The 19355-nt window shown below is 31.7% G+C and overlaps 1 protein-coding gene across 1 annotated transcript in view; it reads left to right on the plus strand.

The window, feature by feature from the left end:
* Positions 1-19355, plus strand: part of LOC144837018 (patatin-like phospholipase domain-containing protein 7) — a 34287-nt gene that overhangs the window by 2263 nt on the left and 12669 nt on the right. Inside the window, exons 4-23 of the mRNA XM_078691990.1 lie at positions 889-989; positions 1685-1837; positions 2785-2944; positions 3418-3498; positions 4130-4339; positions 4861-5035; positions 5748-5810; positions 6240-6376; positions 7938-8105; positions 8470-8547; positions 8983-9188; positions 9545-9676; positions 10243-10416; positions 11046-11191; positions 11831-11968; positions 13003-13066; positions 13589-13703; positions 14181-14548; positions 15062-15282; positions 15684-15806. Of these exons, the coding sequence (XP_078548116.1) occupies positions 889-989; positions 1685-1837; positions 2785-2944; positions 3418-3498; positions 4130-4339; positions 4861-5035; positions 5748-5810; positions 6240-6376; positions 7938-8105; positions 8470-8547; positions 8983-9188; positions 9545-9676; positions 10243-10416; positions 11046-11191; positions 11831-11968; positions 13003-13066; positions 13589-13703; positions 14181-14548; positions 15062-15282; positions 15684-15806 (3013 nt within the window). The remainder of the gene's footprint in view (positions 1-888; positions 990-1684; positions 1838-2784; positions 2945-3417; positions 3499-4129; positions 4340-4860; positions 5036-5747; positions 5811-6239; positions 6377-7937; positions 8106-8469; positions 8548-8982; positions 9189-9544; positions 9677-10242; positions 10417-11045; positions 11192-11830; positions 11969-13002; positions 13067-13588; positions 13704-14180; positions 14549-15061; positions 15283-15683; positions 15807-19355) is intronic.

The following is a 19355-nucleotide window of genomic DNA, read 5'->3' on the forward strand; positions in this document are numbered from 1 at the left end:
TTAATCTATAAGCTCTAGTAAAGAATACAAGACTTAATTTTAGTGTGTATTTCTAATAATAATGGTACCTAGATCTTATGACCCATTTTACTGCATTTTTCATATGTAAAATGAGTCACATAGATTGACAGGTGTAGTGTTGTTAATAGCTTGCATGTTTTTGCATTCTTTGACACAGTTTAAATGCAACTTTTCCATTACAGCTGCTAATGGAGCAGTTTATTTATTAATTGCAACAAACAGTCAAGCAAGATTATTCCAGGTTGTTTCAGAAAATTCCATGACAAACGATTTTTCTTGAGACGTTTATATGCTAATATAATATGCACTAATTAAATGATTTTGCATTAATGTCAAATGTCATGCAATGGTATTCAAATAATGAATTTGTATGAGTTTAATACATCACATCACATAATCACATACATTAAAAATAGTACAGTATTTACAATGTTATAAAGAGAAATGATGAAATGCATTTTAAGGAAACACAATAAGACCCCAGGTTGCAGTAGTGAAATTGGTTTTCTAATATAGTATATAAAATATCTAATACATAAATGATAATGATATTTAATGAATCTTGAATGAAATGGCGAAGACTATAGCTCATGCAAAATGAGAGGCAGTATATGTTTTAACACTACAACCAACGTCTATTGTATTGTATCAACCTTTTTGTATTATATTTTATGATATTTTATTTATTTTATAATAATATAATATAATATAATAATTTTAATTTAATAGAGATTCTTCTGTATTTCAAAGAATTTTCCTTTACACACTAATTCCAAAACAAAGTGTTTTTTTTTTTTTTTTTTTTTTTTTCAAAATGGTGTCAGTGTGAAAAGGGTTTTATTTATCAATGTTTTGTTTTGCCTGCAGGTTAAGTCGTTTTCGGGGCCGGTGCATTATGGTGATCTGTCTGCACGTAATAGACTAAAAAAGAAAAGAGATATTATAAACCTTGCCAGAGGTCTTAAAAGGTAAGCTGTGAAGTTACGATTTATTACTTACATTTATCTTTTTAGACCTTTACATTCTTTACCTACCTGTTTATTGAATAACAAGAAGATAAATTAAAATTAAAAGAAGTAGGTGCCTTATCGCAATGGGTCATTACAAAAATAAATATCTTAAAAAAAACTCTAAAATGTGATTATTAATTTTGAGTACAGGTAAACAGAATAATAATGCACATTATCTTATTAGTTGCTTCAATCTAGGGGTAAAGAGTATAACACCTCCTTTGAGACACCCCTTTTGAGGATATATCAAACGAGAGGAAATGTTAACACTATGGCCAACCCCTATTCAGGGGAAACCCTTAAGCTCTGTCTACACTATCAAACTTGACAAAAAAAAGTGTGATGTGCCCAAATATGGTGGTGATGTGCCCAAATATGATAGTGATATGCCCAAATATGGTAGTGATATGCCAAAATATGGTAGTGATATGCCAAAATATGGTAGTGATATGACATGTTCATATATGGGGACATCACATTTTGTTGTCACATAAAGTTTGATATTGTAAACAGAGCTTTATTAGGTGGGCATATATTTTGAAGTGTGTGTGTCTCCTTGATGATAGTGGGTTCTCTTCTATATGCAGTACTTGTAGTTGATCATTCATTGGTCTATCTTCATCTATTTTCTTCATAATCTTTCTTTTCTTTAGTATACTAAAGCTGCACGAAACTGGTGAGAACCAGCCAGTCTTGCAGGTTAAAGAACCTCCGCCTGCTATCCTGGAGGCTGACTGGCAAGAGATGCAACTACCACCAGAACTACATATACCTAATGAAGTTCTTTACATGTTAAAAAGTGTAAGGTATGTGTCAAAAGATAAAAAATTATTCTACTGCAGTTAATGTAGTAAACTACATTTTGTTTATTTTTTAACAGGGAATTATTATTATTTGTTTTTAGTGTTATACACACACTCATAAACTTTTAAACAAACTAAAATCGTACATATCTGTAATTAAAGATAATTAAATAATTCTGACAACCATAAAGTTACAGTTAACTAGGAAAGATACCAGAAAAGAAACCTTCGCAGGCATTTTGATGCGCCTGCCGTATGTACAGATGCGTGAAATAACAAACGATTTTATAACAAATGGAGCTTTAAAATATTAAAAAAATACTTTCTGTCTTAGAATGTTTTTATGGCATTTCATTTTTGTTTCTTGAGAAATGATTTATTGACCATACTACTGTACTTCTCATTAAATGTACTCAACAAAATGAAACAGGTATTCCATACCTGCTGAAATTCAAGCTGTTTCACAAATTTAGTATACAAAAATTACCTGTAACCTTGTAAGAAATCACCTCATTAAATAATTTGACGAGTAATATTATCTATGCCTTTATTCCACCTATTTGTAATTGCACTATAATTGTAACTGATACTAATTCTATTGTTTTATGTTATTTAAACTTCGAAGGTGGTATTGTTAGTGTTTTGTAGTTTGTCCTATTGCAAGCATCCATACACATGAGGTATCAAATTAACCCAATTTGATCCAATATGGTGGCCAAAATTTGTTATAAAAAATGTTTGCTATTTAATTGCGCACATCCACACATGGGGTATTAAAATCATTAGAATTGTACTGGGAAGATTTTACACCACATTTGAAGCAATTTTATATTACACTTTTAGCCAATGTAATTTATGTACTGTATATATTTTTTCAACAATTTGCTTATTTTGTGTTCATACTGATAGATTAATGTACCGTAATGTATTTATTTGATTTTTCTTTAAAGAGTATTTGGACATTTTGAAAAACCTTTATTTCTTGAGTTATGTCGGTCAGTTGAATCCAAGTTTATTCCGGCCGGAGCTTCCTTATTCCGGAGGGGACAGAGTGATGACAGTATCTATGTGGTTCAGAGTGGACGACTTAAAGTATACATCACAGAGCCAGTATGTTCTTTTTTTTGTTCATTCAAAGCTTCCTCAATGTAGTTTAATCATCCTGTTTGCTATTGGAATTCATGTATAGTTTCATGTGTGCATATCGTAGGCTTTCTCTATCATTAATTTCAATGAAAATTACCTAACACCCTTATTTTAAGCTAAATTCAGACTTATAATCCATAAGGTTTATCGCAAATAACCTGTTATTACGAGGAACGTCATTGCACAATGCATGGTGGCAAACAAACAGTAAACAAATCCTGTAAACGTGTGTGCCCCATTTCTGTCCCATCATGCATAGTGCACGCTATTTGCGATAAACCTAGTATCAGTATAATCTCCCCCCCCCCCCCCCCTAATTTTCTTTAAATTTTTTACCTCATAGTCATATTCAGTATAATGTAATATGATTAATAAGTTAAATCAAAAACATACAGTAACCTCATTGTTGTTTAAATTTGTTTTTACTCTTGATATAGAGCGGTGAAGAGTTTGAAGTAAAACAGGTCACAACAGGTGACAGTGTTCACAGCCTGCTCAGTATACTCGATGTTTTAACAGTATGTACAATTAATTATGACTGTCAGATATGTTGACACTTTTATAAATAGTTACCCACTCATCTTGTATACATCAAAGCAAGTTCATTGGTGTCTTAATAACAAATGTTGTGTATTTATTATGGTCAGTTTAAAAAAAATTTACAATGCAATTAATTCTACACCCACACATTCATGTGGTGGTACATTTTCTTGTTTAAATGTCTAAATAGATTTATTTTATTTGCGCAAGATGCTAATGAACACTGATTGGTGTATACACTTGAATATATAAGAAACTTTCCGATTAATAAAGTCATCTGGAAATTTCAAATATCAATTAAATTACTAAAAAAAAATAATTCTCCATTGTTTGGGTTGCAATACTACATTTATACAGTACACTGATATTGATTCAATTTTGTTTTACTTTCAACATGCATATAAATCTGTCTACACTATCAAACTAGTTTGACCAAAAAAGTATGATGTGCCCAAATATTGTAGTGATATGCTTAAATATGGTAGTGATATGACATCTTCATGCCCGTTTATGGACACATCACATTTTTTTGTCACATAAAGTTTGATAGTGTAGATAGAGCTTAATAAAATAATTCAAACATTTATTTTCATTTATAAATTTGACTAGGGTCATCTTGCACCTTATAAAACTGTATCGGCAAGAGCTGCAGAAGACACCGTGGTCCTTCGTCTTCCAGCCATTGCGTTCAGTAATGTTTTTGAACGATATCCTGAGTCTATGGTTCGAGTCGTTCAAATGATCATGGTGCGTCTTCAGAGAGTAACGTTCCAGACCCTTCATAACTATCTAGGTTTATCACACGAGTTAATCAATAAGGTAAATTTGAAAATAACTAACTTTGTCAGATAATTCATGTATGATTCCAAACGTTCGAGTTATAATTAAAATTGAAACCTGTCAGTATTTTAAGGCAGTTTGCCTGTTTATTAAATGCCTTTTGATTTTGATTTTAACTAACTTTGTATTGTTTTGTTTCTCTTCTGTGACCAGAGGTCGGATTTATCAATTTGACTTCTGGTGATATATAATCCTTGCTTTTTCTGCTTAGGAATGTGGTTGAGACTGCATAGGTTTCTTCCTTTACTGTAAATTAGCTAGTCATATCTTTTTTTATGAATGTTTTTATTCTTATTCTTTATTGCCATATCATCACAAACACAAAGAACCAGGAAGGAAACACAAAAGGAAACTAAATCATTACTGCTAAGAGCCAGTGTTACCCTTTTATCAAGTAGCACATTAAGATAAAGTGTAGTATTTTGTCCAATAAACAAAAAGAAACTAAACAATGGAAATGTATGTGAATAATGAGTTTTATTATCTTACTCTGTATATAGGAAGACACAAGCGATCCAAAACTTTCTATCCATCAACTATCACCAAAAGTTAGCCCTAGTAAGAAAATTAGCAACCAATCAGTAGCAAGCTCTTCCAGTAGCAGTGAAAAAGTTACAAGAGTCATAGATTATCACGATGAAGAGAAGATACGAGAGTTACTCATTAAGGGAGGAGGTAAACTTATTATTGGGTATTTTCCATAAATTAAGGGGCCAGTAGGTATTTTAGTATTGGTGATAGTTAGTTTGCTGTTTATTCTGAATTGGTAATAGTTATTAAAAAATCATTGTGTCATATGATAGGACAATAGTATGCGTTAATTCTATTACCTGTTGAAAAAAAAAATGTTTGTAAAAAAAACATTTTTAAATCAATCCAATTTAAACCTTATCGGATGTTTCTACACTTATGCTAAGGTCAAATACACTCACTCTAAGGTCAAAACTATCGAAAAGGAAATTTTTTTTTCCAAATTGTAAATTTTTTCAAATTGTTAAGAATAATGAAAATGGCCAAATTGTTTCAGTAAATATATATTCATTCAAATTGTGTGATTAAAATGTACATAAAAGTAAAACATGATCACAAGAATGTTAGGCATATCTATTGGTCAATAATCAAATGTTATGTAACTGTACTTTAAGCGTTTAATAAAGGAGGTTTTCCCTAAAGAGTAGGGTGTGAAGAGAATACAAATATCTCCACATTTTCGTTTTTCACCATTAATCTCTGGTTGAAAACAAAACAAATTTTGTACATAAGCAATTGATGAAAAAAAGTATATATATATATCTATTTTCCATGGTATTCAATATATTTTGTTTTGTATGTTTAGTATTCTGTAGTATATAAATAATGGTTATCTTTTTTGGTTTTTTTTTAACAGAAAGATACATGAGTACAACTTCAGATAGTGAAAATGAAGGTCGCGTGAAACGAACATCATCCCGTAAGTTCTTAAATAATTAATAGATTTCTGATTTACTACAACCTAGGACCATGGACCTATGCATTAATGGTGGTCGTCTGGTTATAGAATTCGCCTTACAGTGTTAAGGAAGGAAAAGGAAGATGTCCCTGTATACATGAATTGATTTAACATTAGGTCAATTCAAAAGCGCCCTAATAACTTAATGACATTTTGTCCCCATCTGTGTGGTGGTCAATTCTTGTTTTTTGTATAATCAAAATTGATATACTTCTATACCTTCTGTACTCATTATGTTTATAGCTAGAATTTGTTGATACTATCAACTTTCATGGGAAAAGGGCATTACTTCGGAGTGTAGAATAACTTTACTGGAGTGTTCATAAGTCTTTAATTCTATATTCCCTCAGATTTAATTACATTGGTTTATTTGTGTTTTGTATTTTACAGAGGGTGTCTCCACATCAAAATTGATCAGAAGAGCAACTGCCTTTGAACTTGGCCACAATAGAATGAGTATGAGTCCGTCAGATTTTGAAGCAGCGGCTGGTAGGGCTAGGGTACTAAATCTTGAAGATGTACCCAAGGTATGACAATTTTGTAATAAAAAAACATAGACTAGAAGAATATTATTAAACCAAAGTTTAAAAACTGTTTATTGGACATAATTCAATTTCAGCAGTATATCTGTTGTCAAAAATCCTTACTGCAATGGTTTAGACCCATTGAGGTATATTAGGGTAAGGATAGACCGACAGCGAAGTGATGAACACAGGGATAGGGCTTTCAAAATGGTTGATTTACATTTCTTCAAAAATAGTGTAGAAAGTATAATCCTACAATATTACAATACTTCATATATATAACACATAATATGTCTTATATGTAACATTGTTAAAGCACATCACAATTTTTATTGAATTAATTATATTGTTATTAGCAATGAGTTGGATAATCTCTTGATAAATGTCTTACATTTGTACGTACGAGGATCGTAAAAGAATGCGCTCTCTCGTTGATACATTCAAGACAGGTGTAGTGGTGCGTGACTGTGTAGTGGGCGTGACTGTGTAGTGACCGTGACTGGCTGCATCTGATTTGCTGATTGCTGCAGTCAAATTTTGTGGACCCTCTCCACGGTGAATCACTTTTTGAACTGCAATAACATTGAAGTTACCAATCTAGCCAATTTATAATACCTCAATATTTAGACCACGCTTAATCATTTGATATTATCACGACCATTTTATTTAGTTTGAATAATTAAAAATAAATCCCTCACAGACAATTACAAATGTGATATACATTAGTGAGCGTGAGATAGTTTATTTGACATGTTGCTCTAATCACTTTATTTGAACACAATCAATCAACTCAACTTTGGTTTTGAATTAGTAAATTACTTTGAAAAATGTGAATTGAATGACTTTTGTAAAAGCCAGTTAGATTTATTTAGTCGATAAATATCTTTGCGAAAACTTAATGTGTTGCCTAATAAACAACAAGAATTTAACAAATTTGGGGTTTTTTTCCAATGAACTTCACTAATAGAGATCAGAATGTTAATAACATATTTTGCAGTTGATTAATTTTTGATTAAATTTTTTTTTTAAAGCAGAAAAATTTAACTTTAAATTTAAAACCTTTACAATACAGTAGAACCCGTGTTAATAAATGGACATCTTTCAGACACAAAAAAGGGGTGTACCCTGAATAGGAGTGTTAAATGATATACTTCTCAATGTTTGTTTTACAAACCCCTTAATAGGGGTGTCCGCAAGAAAGGATTTCACTGAATTATTTAAACAATCTAAAGCTCAAACTTTATGTGACAAAAGAATGTGATGTGCCCATATATGATAGACATGATGATGTCATATTTGGGCATACCACTACCATATTTAGGCACATCACACTTTTTTGTCACACTAGTTTGATAGTGTAGACAGATCTTTAAGCTTTGTCTACACTATCAAAATTTATGTGACAAAACAAATTTGATGTGCCCAAATATGGTAGTGATATGCTTAAATATGGTAGTGATATGACATCATCATGTCCTGGGCACATCACATTTTTTTTTGTCACACTAGTTTGATAGTGAAGATAGAGCTTAAAGATGATGATGTTTGTTTTTGGATTTTATAGGATGCTGACGGGAAACCATTAGAGAAACCAAGAAAGTTAGCAACACAGATAAGTGAGGAGCTAGGAACAACTACAAGGTCTCGAACCAAGTCTGGTGATAGTATGTATTCAGATGATGATATATTGGCTCTGGCACAGACTGATCTAACAAAACTATTTGGTTTTGATGTAAGTCACAACATTGTATAGTATAACAGAACTATGTAATGTAAGTCAGAAATTTGTGGTGTAAGTCAGAAAGTTATGTAAGTCAGAAATTTGTGATGAAAGTTAGAAATTTGTGATGCAATTTAGAATGTTAGAATGTGATTAATTCAGAACTTTGGTTATTTAAGTCAGAACTTTGGTTATGTAAGTCAGAAATTTTGGTTATGTAAGTCAGAAATTTGTAACGTAAGTCAGAATGTTGTTATGTAAGTCAGAAATTTGTGATGCAAGAGAGTATATTTTTAATTTGACCATAGACTACAGATTTAAATAATCATAAATAATAGTGTAATATTTGTTGTAATTTTTGTTTATTTATTTTCAGGATGAGGCCTATCTTGATGGACACCTGCAGTTAGCTCATGTTGACGCTGGTAGTATTTTAACCCACGAAGGTGATCAGGTAATGCATCCGTTTAAATACATGTCATTCGAATATTCAATCGGGTTGGGTGAGAGTACTATGTTTCGTTTGTCTGCAATACATGCAAATGCATCAAATGTGTGTTAATAATAATAATTATCATAATGGCTTACCGAACACAAGTTGCAATTGGAATCGATTTTACATTCTGGCTTTTTGTATCTTTAATTTTTATAATTTGATCACATACATTAGGACCCGAAAAAGGTAGAACCTTCAAGACCCAAAAATGTTCCTCCTAATAGAGGTGTCCAAAAGTGGGAACTGTATTTAACATATTATTTGCATTTTGTATGCAACAAAAATAATGTTTTATGTGAACTTTTTAAAATAAATGTTTATTTGATGGGATTTCTAAATGGGAAAATTGACAAATATGTTTAATGATAATATAATGTATTAATTTTTGTGTAGGATGCCAGCTTATTTTTCATCGTCAGTGGTAAACTTGGCATGATGCAAAAGACGGTGGACAGTGCCGAGGAGAAGGGTGTATTTAAAGCGCATCCAGGTGAATTCATTGGAGAGTTAGCAGTCCTTACTGGAGAGCCTGCTTTCTTCACTGTCAAAGCACTTATTTATTCTAGAGTCGTCGTAATTAGCAAGACCAGTTTCTACAGGTATGACTTGACTTGACTGAACCTGGTATTAAGAATGCGAGGACAAACTTATTATTTATTTCATGTTTTTATTGCATACGTATCCAACAGCAAGCACACACTTGCCAATTACAGGATGGATAAACTATTTTATAATTTATTGTGTTTATAAACATCATACATATCTCGTTTGAGGCTTAGGGTGTGGAGTTGAAAGAACAACCCTGGCACTAGGTCAGGATTGAACCCTGGACCTTGGAATTTGAAGGCAAGCACATTAACCAGCAAGCTACACCTCCACTACAATTGTTCCACTTTTATTCGGATCACTTGCCATGCATTACTTTATCGTTGATTCAAAAAATATTCTATTACAGTATTATGAGGAATAAACCTGAAGTTGTTTTAAAGATTGGACATTTTGTGGTTCGAAAGCTCTCATCATTTGTTCGGCAGACTGACTTTGCTCTTGATTGGATGATGATAGAAGCCGGTAAAGCCCTGTATAGGTCAGTGAAACATTGTTAATTCTCACATTAGAATGTATTCATTATATCCTGACACATTGTGGGTGGTATGTCAAAAATAGAACGTTTTCAATGCAGTTGTTTAAGGGAAACCATTTTGACATTTTGAACAAATATCCTTAAATTATGTCATCTTTACATTGAACAAGATTTGTTTACCTCACATTAGAAATTATGTCCTGATGCATTGTGGGAGATATGTCAAAAATAGAATGACGTTTTCAGTGCAGTTGCTTAAGGCAATTAATTTTGACATTTTGAACAAATATGTTGAAATGATGTCATCTTTACATTGAACAAGATTTGTTGACCAGTGTTTTGTGTCTCATCTCCCTCAATAAACAAGGTTCAGTCAGATATAGAATAGTAGTTTTTGTAAACAACAAAATATCTTCAGTTTAGAAATTGTGAAATAACGTACCAATCTATTTAGTTACAGAAATTTGAAGTTGACATACTCTTTTGAACTTTGCCCAATCCTAAAACAGCAAACTTTTTCCTGGTTAGACAGAGTTGACTTATTGTTTGTTTTCTTGTATTTTGTGCAGACAAAGTAACGAGGGTGATAGCACATACATTGTATTGAATGGACGTTTGAGGTCTGTTATCACACTACCAAATGGTAAGAAAGAATTGCTAGGAGAATTTGGTCGTGGCGAGATGGTTGGCATGATTGAAGTTCTTACACAGAAAGAAAGAATCACTACAGTACATGCTATTAGGTAACGTATACATTATCTCAATCAGTCAGAATCAATTTAAAGATGTATTGTCTCCCAAAAACATGAAAAATAAAGATTAATAAAATCAGACTTTGAATAGATTATTTTGTTGTTTTAATAATTTAATCACTTCCGTAGAAAAAAAATTAATGTTTTTACTTATAAAATGACAAAATAAATGGTTAAATTCAACCAAAACCCCATCGGCTGGCAGCCAATTTGACTATTTTTTGCTTTAAATTACAGTTTTTTTAGGTAAAAACATTTTTTTTCAAATTTTTTATCAAAGTGGATAACTATTAAAATGGCATATTCAAAAAAAAAATTTGTAAGAATTATTTTTTAAACGGGACAATACATCTTTACTATTATAAAAAAAAAGTGCTGGTTTATTTAAATGGCGACCCTGACTGAGTAAAGCTCTATCTACACTATTAAACTCTATATGATAAAAAATGTGATGTGCCTATTATGGACATGATGATGTCATATTTGGGCACATCACACTTTTTTTGATAGTGTAGAAAGAGCTTAAGAAACAAGAAACGGAAAGGATTGATATAAGGGACAGGATTCTGTTGAGAACCACGAAGTGAAGAAATACAGGTTTATTGGCATTGTCTTTTTAGGGATACTGAGCTGGCAATGTTACCATCTGGTATGCTGACTCTTATAAAGAGGAAGTTCCCTCAGGTTGTCACCAGACTCATTGAGATACTTGGTCAGAAACTTGTTGGACAGGTCAAAGAAAAAAATGTATCAAATCCACTCAGAGGTAAACAATATATTTTATTGCTAGGGGGAAAATGGCAAAATCAGCACTGTGGTCATGTTACAAGAGTTGTCAAAACAATATAGATTATCTGATAAAAATCCTAGAAAGTAGGAAACCTTTTGCCGTTTTCCCCCTGACTGTTATAGCTTTCATATTCAATTGTATTTCTGAGTAATATCAACATTTTTAGAGGCCTGTTTTTTCTGGAAAATAAAAAATAACATTCAAACAGTAAAAATTGTTGTAAAAATAGATTGTGTTAGAACACCATTTAATTGGTTATCACTGTGCAACTTTTAGCTGCAACGCATAGTTATTTGATTGACCACTGTTTACCTTGAGTCAACTATTAACATTAAAACATGTTATTTTGTTTGATGTTTTTATCTGTGTCTATTGCTATATTATATATTTCTACACACACATAAGCCAGAATTGACTGGTCATGTTGTAAATGAGCACATTTTGTGTTATGTTAACATTTTTGTGGATGACCCACAGATTTTCAGAGTCAAACTGCAGAAATGTAATTATGTAATAATATAAATATTATATTATTAAAATCTATTTTTACTTTTCAGTCATTTGGTGTTACAATTCCGATTAACATACACAATGTTATTTATTATATTCCTTCAGCAATTTCCCAGAATGTCGGTGTCCGTGGTAGTCCCCCAAATGTTGATAACTTGTCAACGTGTGCAATAATAGCTGCCTCAGACCAAGTACCATTGTCAAACTTTTCTCAAGAACTCTGCCATTCTCTTTGTGCAATAGGTAAGTACATACAGTTACTGATGGACGATTATTTATGGAGTGGAGTGAAGTTGTGTTCTGGTGGTTATGATGCTTGGCTACCACTCCAAGGGTCCTGGGTTTAAGTCCTGTCATATGTCAGGATTTTTTCTAATGACAAAACTACAACTCAATCAATCAATCAATCAATCGTTCGATTTATATAGCGCCATTCCAACATTCATTGCTCATGGCGCTGTAGAAAAAATCAGAAAAGGTGAGTTTTGAGTAGTGACTTAAAGTGACTCAATGATGATGAACTCCACTTCCAAGGACTTGTAATAAGACTTCGTTTATGTAGAGCATCTTGTGTATATGTTTGTCTTGTGAACGGGATTGCCATCTTTAAGAAGGATAGTGAATGAATTCACTTATGGTTATCATTGGCAATTTGCCTAAATGTATAAAAACGAAAAGTTTAATGGTAATTGTAGACTAACAGCCTGATGATCATTTGATGATTTGGCCTAGCATTTGACATCAGTTTCAAGATGAAAATGACCTAATTGAATAGTTTTACTATAGAAATAGGTGTGTTAAAACAAATAATGAATGGTTTGAAATCATTGAATGGTGAGAATATTTTCATTCATTGAAAGCATGAATGTTCTATTTTCGCTTTGTTGAATAGAACAATTTTCCGAAAGCATACAAATATTCATTCATTTATCAGTGGAAAATTACTTTCATTTATTGTCATTTGCATATAAAATATACATAGACATTATGTTTGCTCTGAGATATACAAAAACAGATAAACGAAAACTTAAAAAAACAATTACAAAGTGTCACATCACTCTCGTACAGTATACTGACAAGCATTCAGTGCTAAAAGATGTTACGAAAACCTATTTTTATGAGAGATGATGGACTGGTAAACGTCTACCGCTACACAACACCTCAAATACATTATGCATTATATTATACATTATGCTTCCATTTCAACTCATAGACATTCATTATTTTGATAATATCTGGAATAATATAATAAATTGATCGATTATCATTACTTGCAGGTCCATGTCTTCGATTAACCAGTGACTATATATTAAAGACACTTGGCAGTGCTGCTCTTGATAGGTAAAATCTTTTTGATAAACGCTTAATTACAACAAAGAAAGAGTATACAGTTGACACTAAGTGCCTTTGAGTTTATTGAGCTTTAACCGATATTTCATCATTTTTCCAATGAAAAAAATGCCTCTCAATTTTGATACTGTAATTGAATTCATTGTCAACAACTTTTTGGATGACTGTTTACAAGAGATGCTAAAAGCATTAATTACAGTAGAACGCCAATTAAGGGACACTTTGGAACCCAAAAAATTATCCCCTTTTGGATGACCACAGAGTAGGGGTATTGTTCAATCATATATTTCCCCTTGTGTCATTCGTTTTACAGAAAAGTGTCCCTTTATTAGGGTGTCACAAAGTAGGGTTTCTACTCCAGAGTTTCTTCCATATGAAAGGTGTCCTTTGAGATGTACACATTGAGGTTAAATTAATTTTTTTCAAAGACTCTACCCATCTGATTTCTGTATTATTAAGCCTTAAATAATTGTGTTAATATTTAATTAAGACTTTATTTCACAACATTTGCAGTATACATGAGTTCCGGTTAACAAGTTGGTTAGGTTTACAGGAAGACTTTCATCGTATTGTCCTCTATCAGGCTGATTATAAGATGACTCCATGGACACAAAGGTGCATTCGTCAGGTAAGAGAATATATAAATTCTTCCTTAGACCTATATATTTTATTATAATAGAATTAAAATAATATTATTGTGTCTGTAGAATACAAATAAGCCTATGTGGTTTGATTATAGCTGTATGTCATTATAGACAAGGGAAAGGAAATAGCAACAAATATAAATGAACGATTTGCATTTATTTAATTGTTTATATAATAATAATTTATTTGCTAATTTTTATATTGTCCAATTATTTATTAGTCATCTCATTGTTTTGTTTGTTAAGTTTTAATACGAATGTTTTAGAATTGTGTATTTAGTATATGGTATTTTTTTGTTATGATTTAAATTTTCTTTATTTGAAATATATAAAATATAATATTAATATGCTGATGTTCTAATGTTCCATTGTTTTTTTTTCTTTATTATATTTTAAAAATGTGAAATATGTACTATTGGTAATGTGTTATATTCTTTCTGTCTTTTTTAAAAATTGTTTAGGCTGATTGCATTTTAATAGTGGCATTAGCAGATAAAGATCCAAATGATATCAGTGAGATGGAAGAACAATTAGAAAACCTTGCAGTTCGTGCTCAAAAAGAACTGATGTTGCTCCACCGAGAAAAAGATTCAAGATACAAGCCACCAACCAGAACGGCTGAATGGCTTAATGCTCGCGGCTGGTGCGTTACTCATCATCACATCCGATGTCCAAGGCGGATGTTCTCAAAAAAGTCCCCAGCAAAGCAGCGAGAAACTTATGACAAGCTTTTTCAAAAACCACCAGATCGTCATTCAGATTTCTCAAGAGTGGCACGGTTTCTAACTGGTACCTCAATAGGATTGGTGCTTGGTGGGGGTGGGGCTAAGTAAGTATGTTTTATTATTTGGCAAATAGAGAGCAAGACCATTTAGGGTTTGACCCCAAATTTTTCGTAACAAGATGAGAGGTCCAGAACTATCGTTGAAACATCATACTAAAATTCTTAAAAAATCCTCCTTGTGCTCTCCGAGAAATCCAAGATGAAGTTGGAGCTCTGAATCTTTCCTGAAAAAATTAGCATGTAACAAAAAATGTGCCTATGCTTATGAACTAATGCTCTTGGACTGAAAGTACAGTAGAACCACTCTTTTAGGACACCCCTATTCAAGGAGCACCCCTATTAAGGGGACACTGTGAAATGGACAAGGAGAAATATATGTTTTAACACTATGGCCAATCCCTACTCAGGGAACACTTTTTTGGGGTTCAGAATCTGTCACAACAGGGGTTCTACTTGATTTTTATGTTTTATTACACGATTTTCAAGGTATTCTTTTAGCGCATGATTTAGTTATAATATTTTGCAATGTTATAAAACAAAGTCGCTTCGTTGTTACAGAGGTGCCTCGCAAATTGGCATCATTCGAGGTCTGCAAGAATATGGAATCCCAATTGACATGGTAGGAGGAGTCAGTATCGGTGCTTTTAATGGTGCATTGTACTGCGAGGACCTCAGCTGGCAAAAGATGGAGGTCAGAGCAAAGAACTGGTCAAAGGTCATGACCTCATTCTGGAAGCAATTGGCTGATCTTACATATCCATTCACAGCCATGTTTTCAGGTATGTTTTATCTGTGCTCCAGACATGAAAAACTGGATTGAAAGATTATTAAAATTATGACATTTTAAAATGCAGAAGAGACAGGTTTTAAACTGCTTCATCAAAATGAGCATTTGATGATCATTCTTCTCCCGAGATTTCTCAGGGTTCAGGATTACGTGTATGGAAATGTGTAGTAAACTAGGAGATCAAACCTGGTTTCAAGTTGTTACAAGTTTTAACAATCTATGCAGATGTGAAAAGGCTGGTTAGTTTAATTTTGGCGTCCTTGGCCTACGATGAAATTCATCTTTGTATTGTATTTTTTGTATTGTATTTACTGGCTGAATTGAGTGAATGAATGGAAAATGAATCTGTTACTCAAAATATATAATTATCAATGTGGTTTTTTTCTCTATTAGGACGGGGATTTAATAGAACTATCAAAGATGTGTTTGCAGAAAAACAAATAGAAGACTTGTGGATTCCATACTTTACGATCACAACAGATATCAGTGTCTCACAAATGAGAATACATACATCAGGTGGGTTGTCAGTCATTTTTTATTCATTCTCTTTTTTTATAGAAAAACTTCACCATTAAACTTACACTTTACAGTAAAATGTTTACTTCAGGACCCAATGAATTGTCCTCTGAATTGGGATATCCCCTGAACAGTGATTGTTGAAACATATATTTCACTTGTTTTTTTCATGTTAAATTGCATCCTTAATTAGGTTACCTGCTGAATAGAGGTGTCTTAAGGGGGAGTGAGGTTCTACTCAAGCACCTCTAGAGATCTGGAACCAACTTCCTTGTTCCATCCATTACATTTGATCCCAACTTTTCAATTCAAATCTCTCCTATCTCACCTATTTCAAAAGTTTTTTTTTTCATGTTGTACTTTATAAATTTTCGCTATTACTATTATTATTAATACTTTTAAGGTTGAATTATGCTGTATTGGGACTTACTAAATACTTCTAGAAACAATATTTGATCAATCTTCATTGCAGTTTAATGTATGTTGTCACCATGGTAACTAAATGGTCATGTGAAATCTTTTCAACAAATTAATGAAAATTTGTAGCTAACTAATTGGTTTTATCTATGAAATGCACAATAACATTATTAACTTTATGAGTCTGTATGTAGAAAATGTGCTACAAAAACTAAAAATAGAACTATATTTTATAAAGCCATCGACAGATTTACTTGCTTAAAATTTCGTTCATGATAATTCAGATTGCAATAAGGGAGAATCAGTAGCTTTGTTGTTTGGCTGGTGGCATGTGACATTAAACACAATTACAATGTGACAAAGTCAAGTGATTACAGTATACAACCCTTGCATTGGGACACATAAAATGAGCTATTGTAAATATGTATTAAACTCTATTTATGGGACACCCTATTGAGGGACAGATCACATTTTAACGGTGTTCCTCAATATAGTTAATATTAATGGGATTCTGAGTGTAGGCCTATACAGGAACTACTATTACCATGCATAACTAGACATAAATACAGTATAATCCTTATTAAATGGACCACAACAATTATGTGTCCCCTTATAAAAGGGACCACAAAAAGTGTAGCCGTGGTAGGCCTTAGTATTAAAACATATTGCTCATTTCATGTGTCCCCTTAATAAGGGTGTCCATGAAAAATTATTTTTTATTTATTTTTTGTTTTAATATGCCATTTTAATGACACATAATATAGTTTGAACAAAATAATAATAATAAAAAATAATCAAATTTGAATAAGCAAAAAAATTGTCAAATTGGCTGCCAGCCAATGGGTTTTTGGTTGAATTTGACCATTTATTTTGTCATTTATGATAAAACATTTTTTTTTACAGAAGGGATTAACTTTATTAAAACTACAAAATAACCTATTAAAAGTCTGATTTAATTAATCTTCATTTTTCATGTTTTTTTTGGTGGGGGGACAATACATCTTTAAGTCCTTTTCAATTCAATTTGTTAAATCACAACAACTCAAAGGTTATAACTTATTGTGGAATTAGTGTAGTATAATCATCCATGATTTATTGTATATTAGTATAGCATATGCATCACATGTGACGCCAGTATTAACTAAACATCATAATAAAAGCGCCACATGTGATAAGTATCATGGTACTTACCGAATTTGCCTATTATACTGGACATATACAGTAAGGCTATAATGTGAAGATACATGATTTTCAAGGAAACAATGATAAAAGATACAGACAGACTTATTGATTATTATAAATTTCAAGTAATAAATAAATTGGATCGGTTCTCACGTAAGGAGCTTTAATATGAATCCAGACCTATTAGTAAGACATATTATTAAATATTTAACCTTAATGTAATAAAATCGATATTTAGATACAATGATCCAGTAATAAATATTATTTGTTAAAAGGTTTTTTTTAGAAATTCATAATAAAAATCAAGGTTGCCCTTTCAGCGAAGCTATTTATTTAGATGTTTTGGAGGTTTTTAAAGATAGTGAGGCTAAGTATCAACTTGATTAAAGTTAAAACTTAGCAGTGAGACATTATTCTATTCTCAGACATATTTTAACGTAATGTCAAATAAAGTCGATTTTTTCATTGGATGCAATTTAGATACAATAAACATGATTTTTTAATAGAAATTTCTATTAAAACCTTTTCAAACAAGGCCAACAGCCATTAAGTCGCGTGCTACAATGCATAGTGATACCGGACCGACAGACAGACCGACAGACAGACCGACAGACCGACAGACAGACCGACCGACATAGTGAACTATAGAGTCGCGTCTACGCGACTAAAAAGTCTTATTTACACACTGCACAGAAAAATAGAATCGAGAATCGGTTGTATTTATTTATTTGTTGACCATATACACCTTTGTATCAGTGGCACTCACAATATGCGGTGCGGTCCAGCAAACAAAGCAGAACATTATAGAAAAATAAAAAGACATGAATAACTAAACTAAACTAAGCAAACAAAAACAAAATTAACCAGAAACTACAGTATTTACAAGCAACAATACAATAAATTAATCATTGGGAGTACTTTAAAGAGGATCGTTTCTTCCATGCAGAACTTAAATATTTTTTACAAAATTTATCAAATGAGTTATATGATTTAATTAGAAAAAGGAACAGACTCTCCTCCTAATATAAAACTTAATTTGTTTTCATCATTTGCATTTACAAATAATGTCCATAAATCAGAAAAAGTACTACAGTACATCTTGGCTAAATCGAGATATAAGGTAAAATATAAAGCAAAATACTTTATTCATAATTTGTCTTAAATCTATAGTTGTTAATTTATTTCTACACTAAGTGGGAAAAAATCCTATTTTAGTTTGATTTTATTATTATTTTTTGTTGTACAGTATATATGGAATATTTATTCTGAAATAAAGTGATTAAATCAAATCAAATTTCCTCAATGGGTTGTTTATTGTTTTCAAATAGCGTACATGTTATGTTACATAATTGTTATAACTGTACGGTACCTGTACAGTTTATCATTACATTTGAATATTGACATGTACTATTAAACACAGTGTCATTTCAAATGCTGTTCGATAATCCGCAGTAATGTAGGCTCAGATCAAACTGGGGTTAAAGTCATCCTTCGTACGGACCATTAATGTCAGAGTCGAGTCAAATGGTTTGTCAAACTTTCAAATCGGCAAGTAGCTCATAGTGTGACTCATTTTACAATCTTTAAATACATAATTATTTTCTAAAAAAATACATTCTAAAACGATGTAAATTCAGAAATTGTCAAACAGTATAATACAATACCGTACAACATACACAAAACCAGTACACGTATTTTATTGTAAAATACATTTTTATGTTGTGTTCTTAGTATTTAAGATTAGTGACTCAGTCATACCATTAACACACAACTAGAATTATATTAGAATTTTGCACAATAAAGAACAAGATAAATTTCATATCAGTTATTTATTTTACGAACACAAAACATGGATAAAACGAAACTATATATGAAAGCTTTAGCAAAAAAAAGTGATGATATAATAAAAAGTATGATTTTAAGTGAATTTGAAGATAAAAGTAGGCTTCG

This window comes from Antedon bifida, chromosome 3 (assembly GCF_963402885.1).
Source record: "Antedon bifida chromosome 3, ecAntBifi1.1, whole genome shotgun sequence".
NCBI classification, from domain to species: Eukaryota; Metazoa; Echinodermata; class Crinoidea; order Comatulida; family Antedonidae; genus Antedon; species Antedon bifida.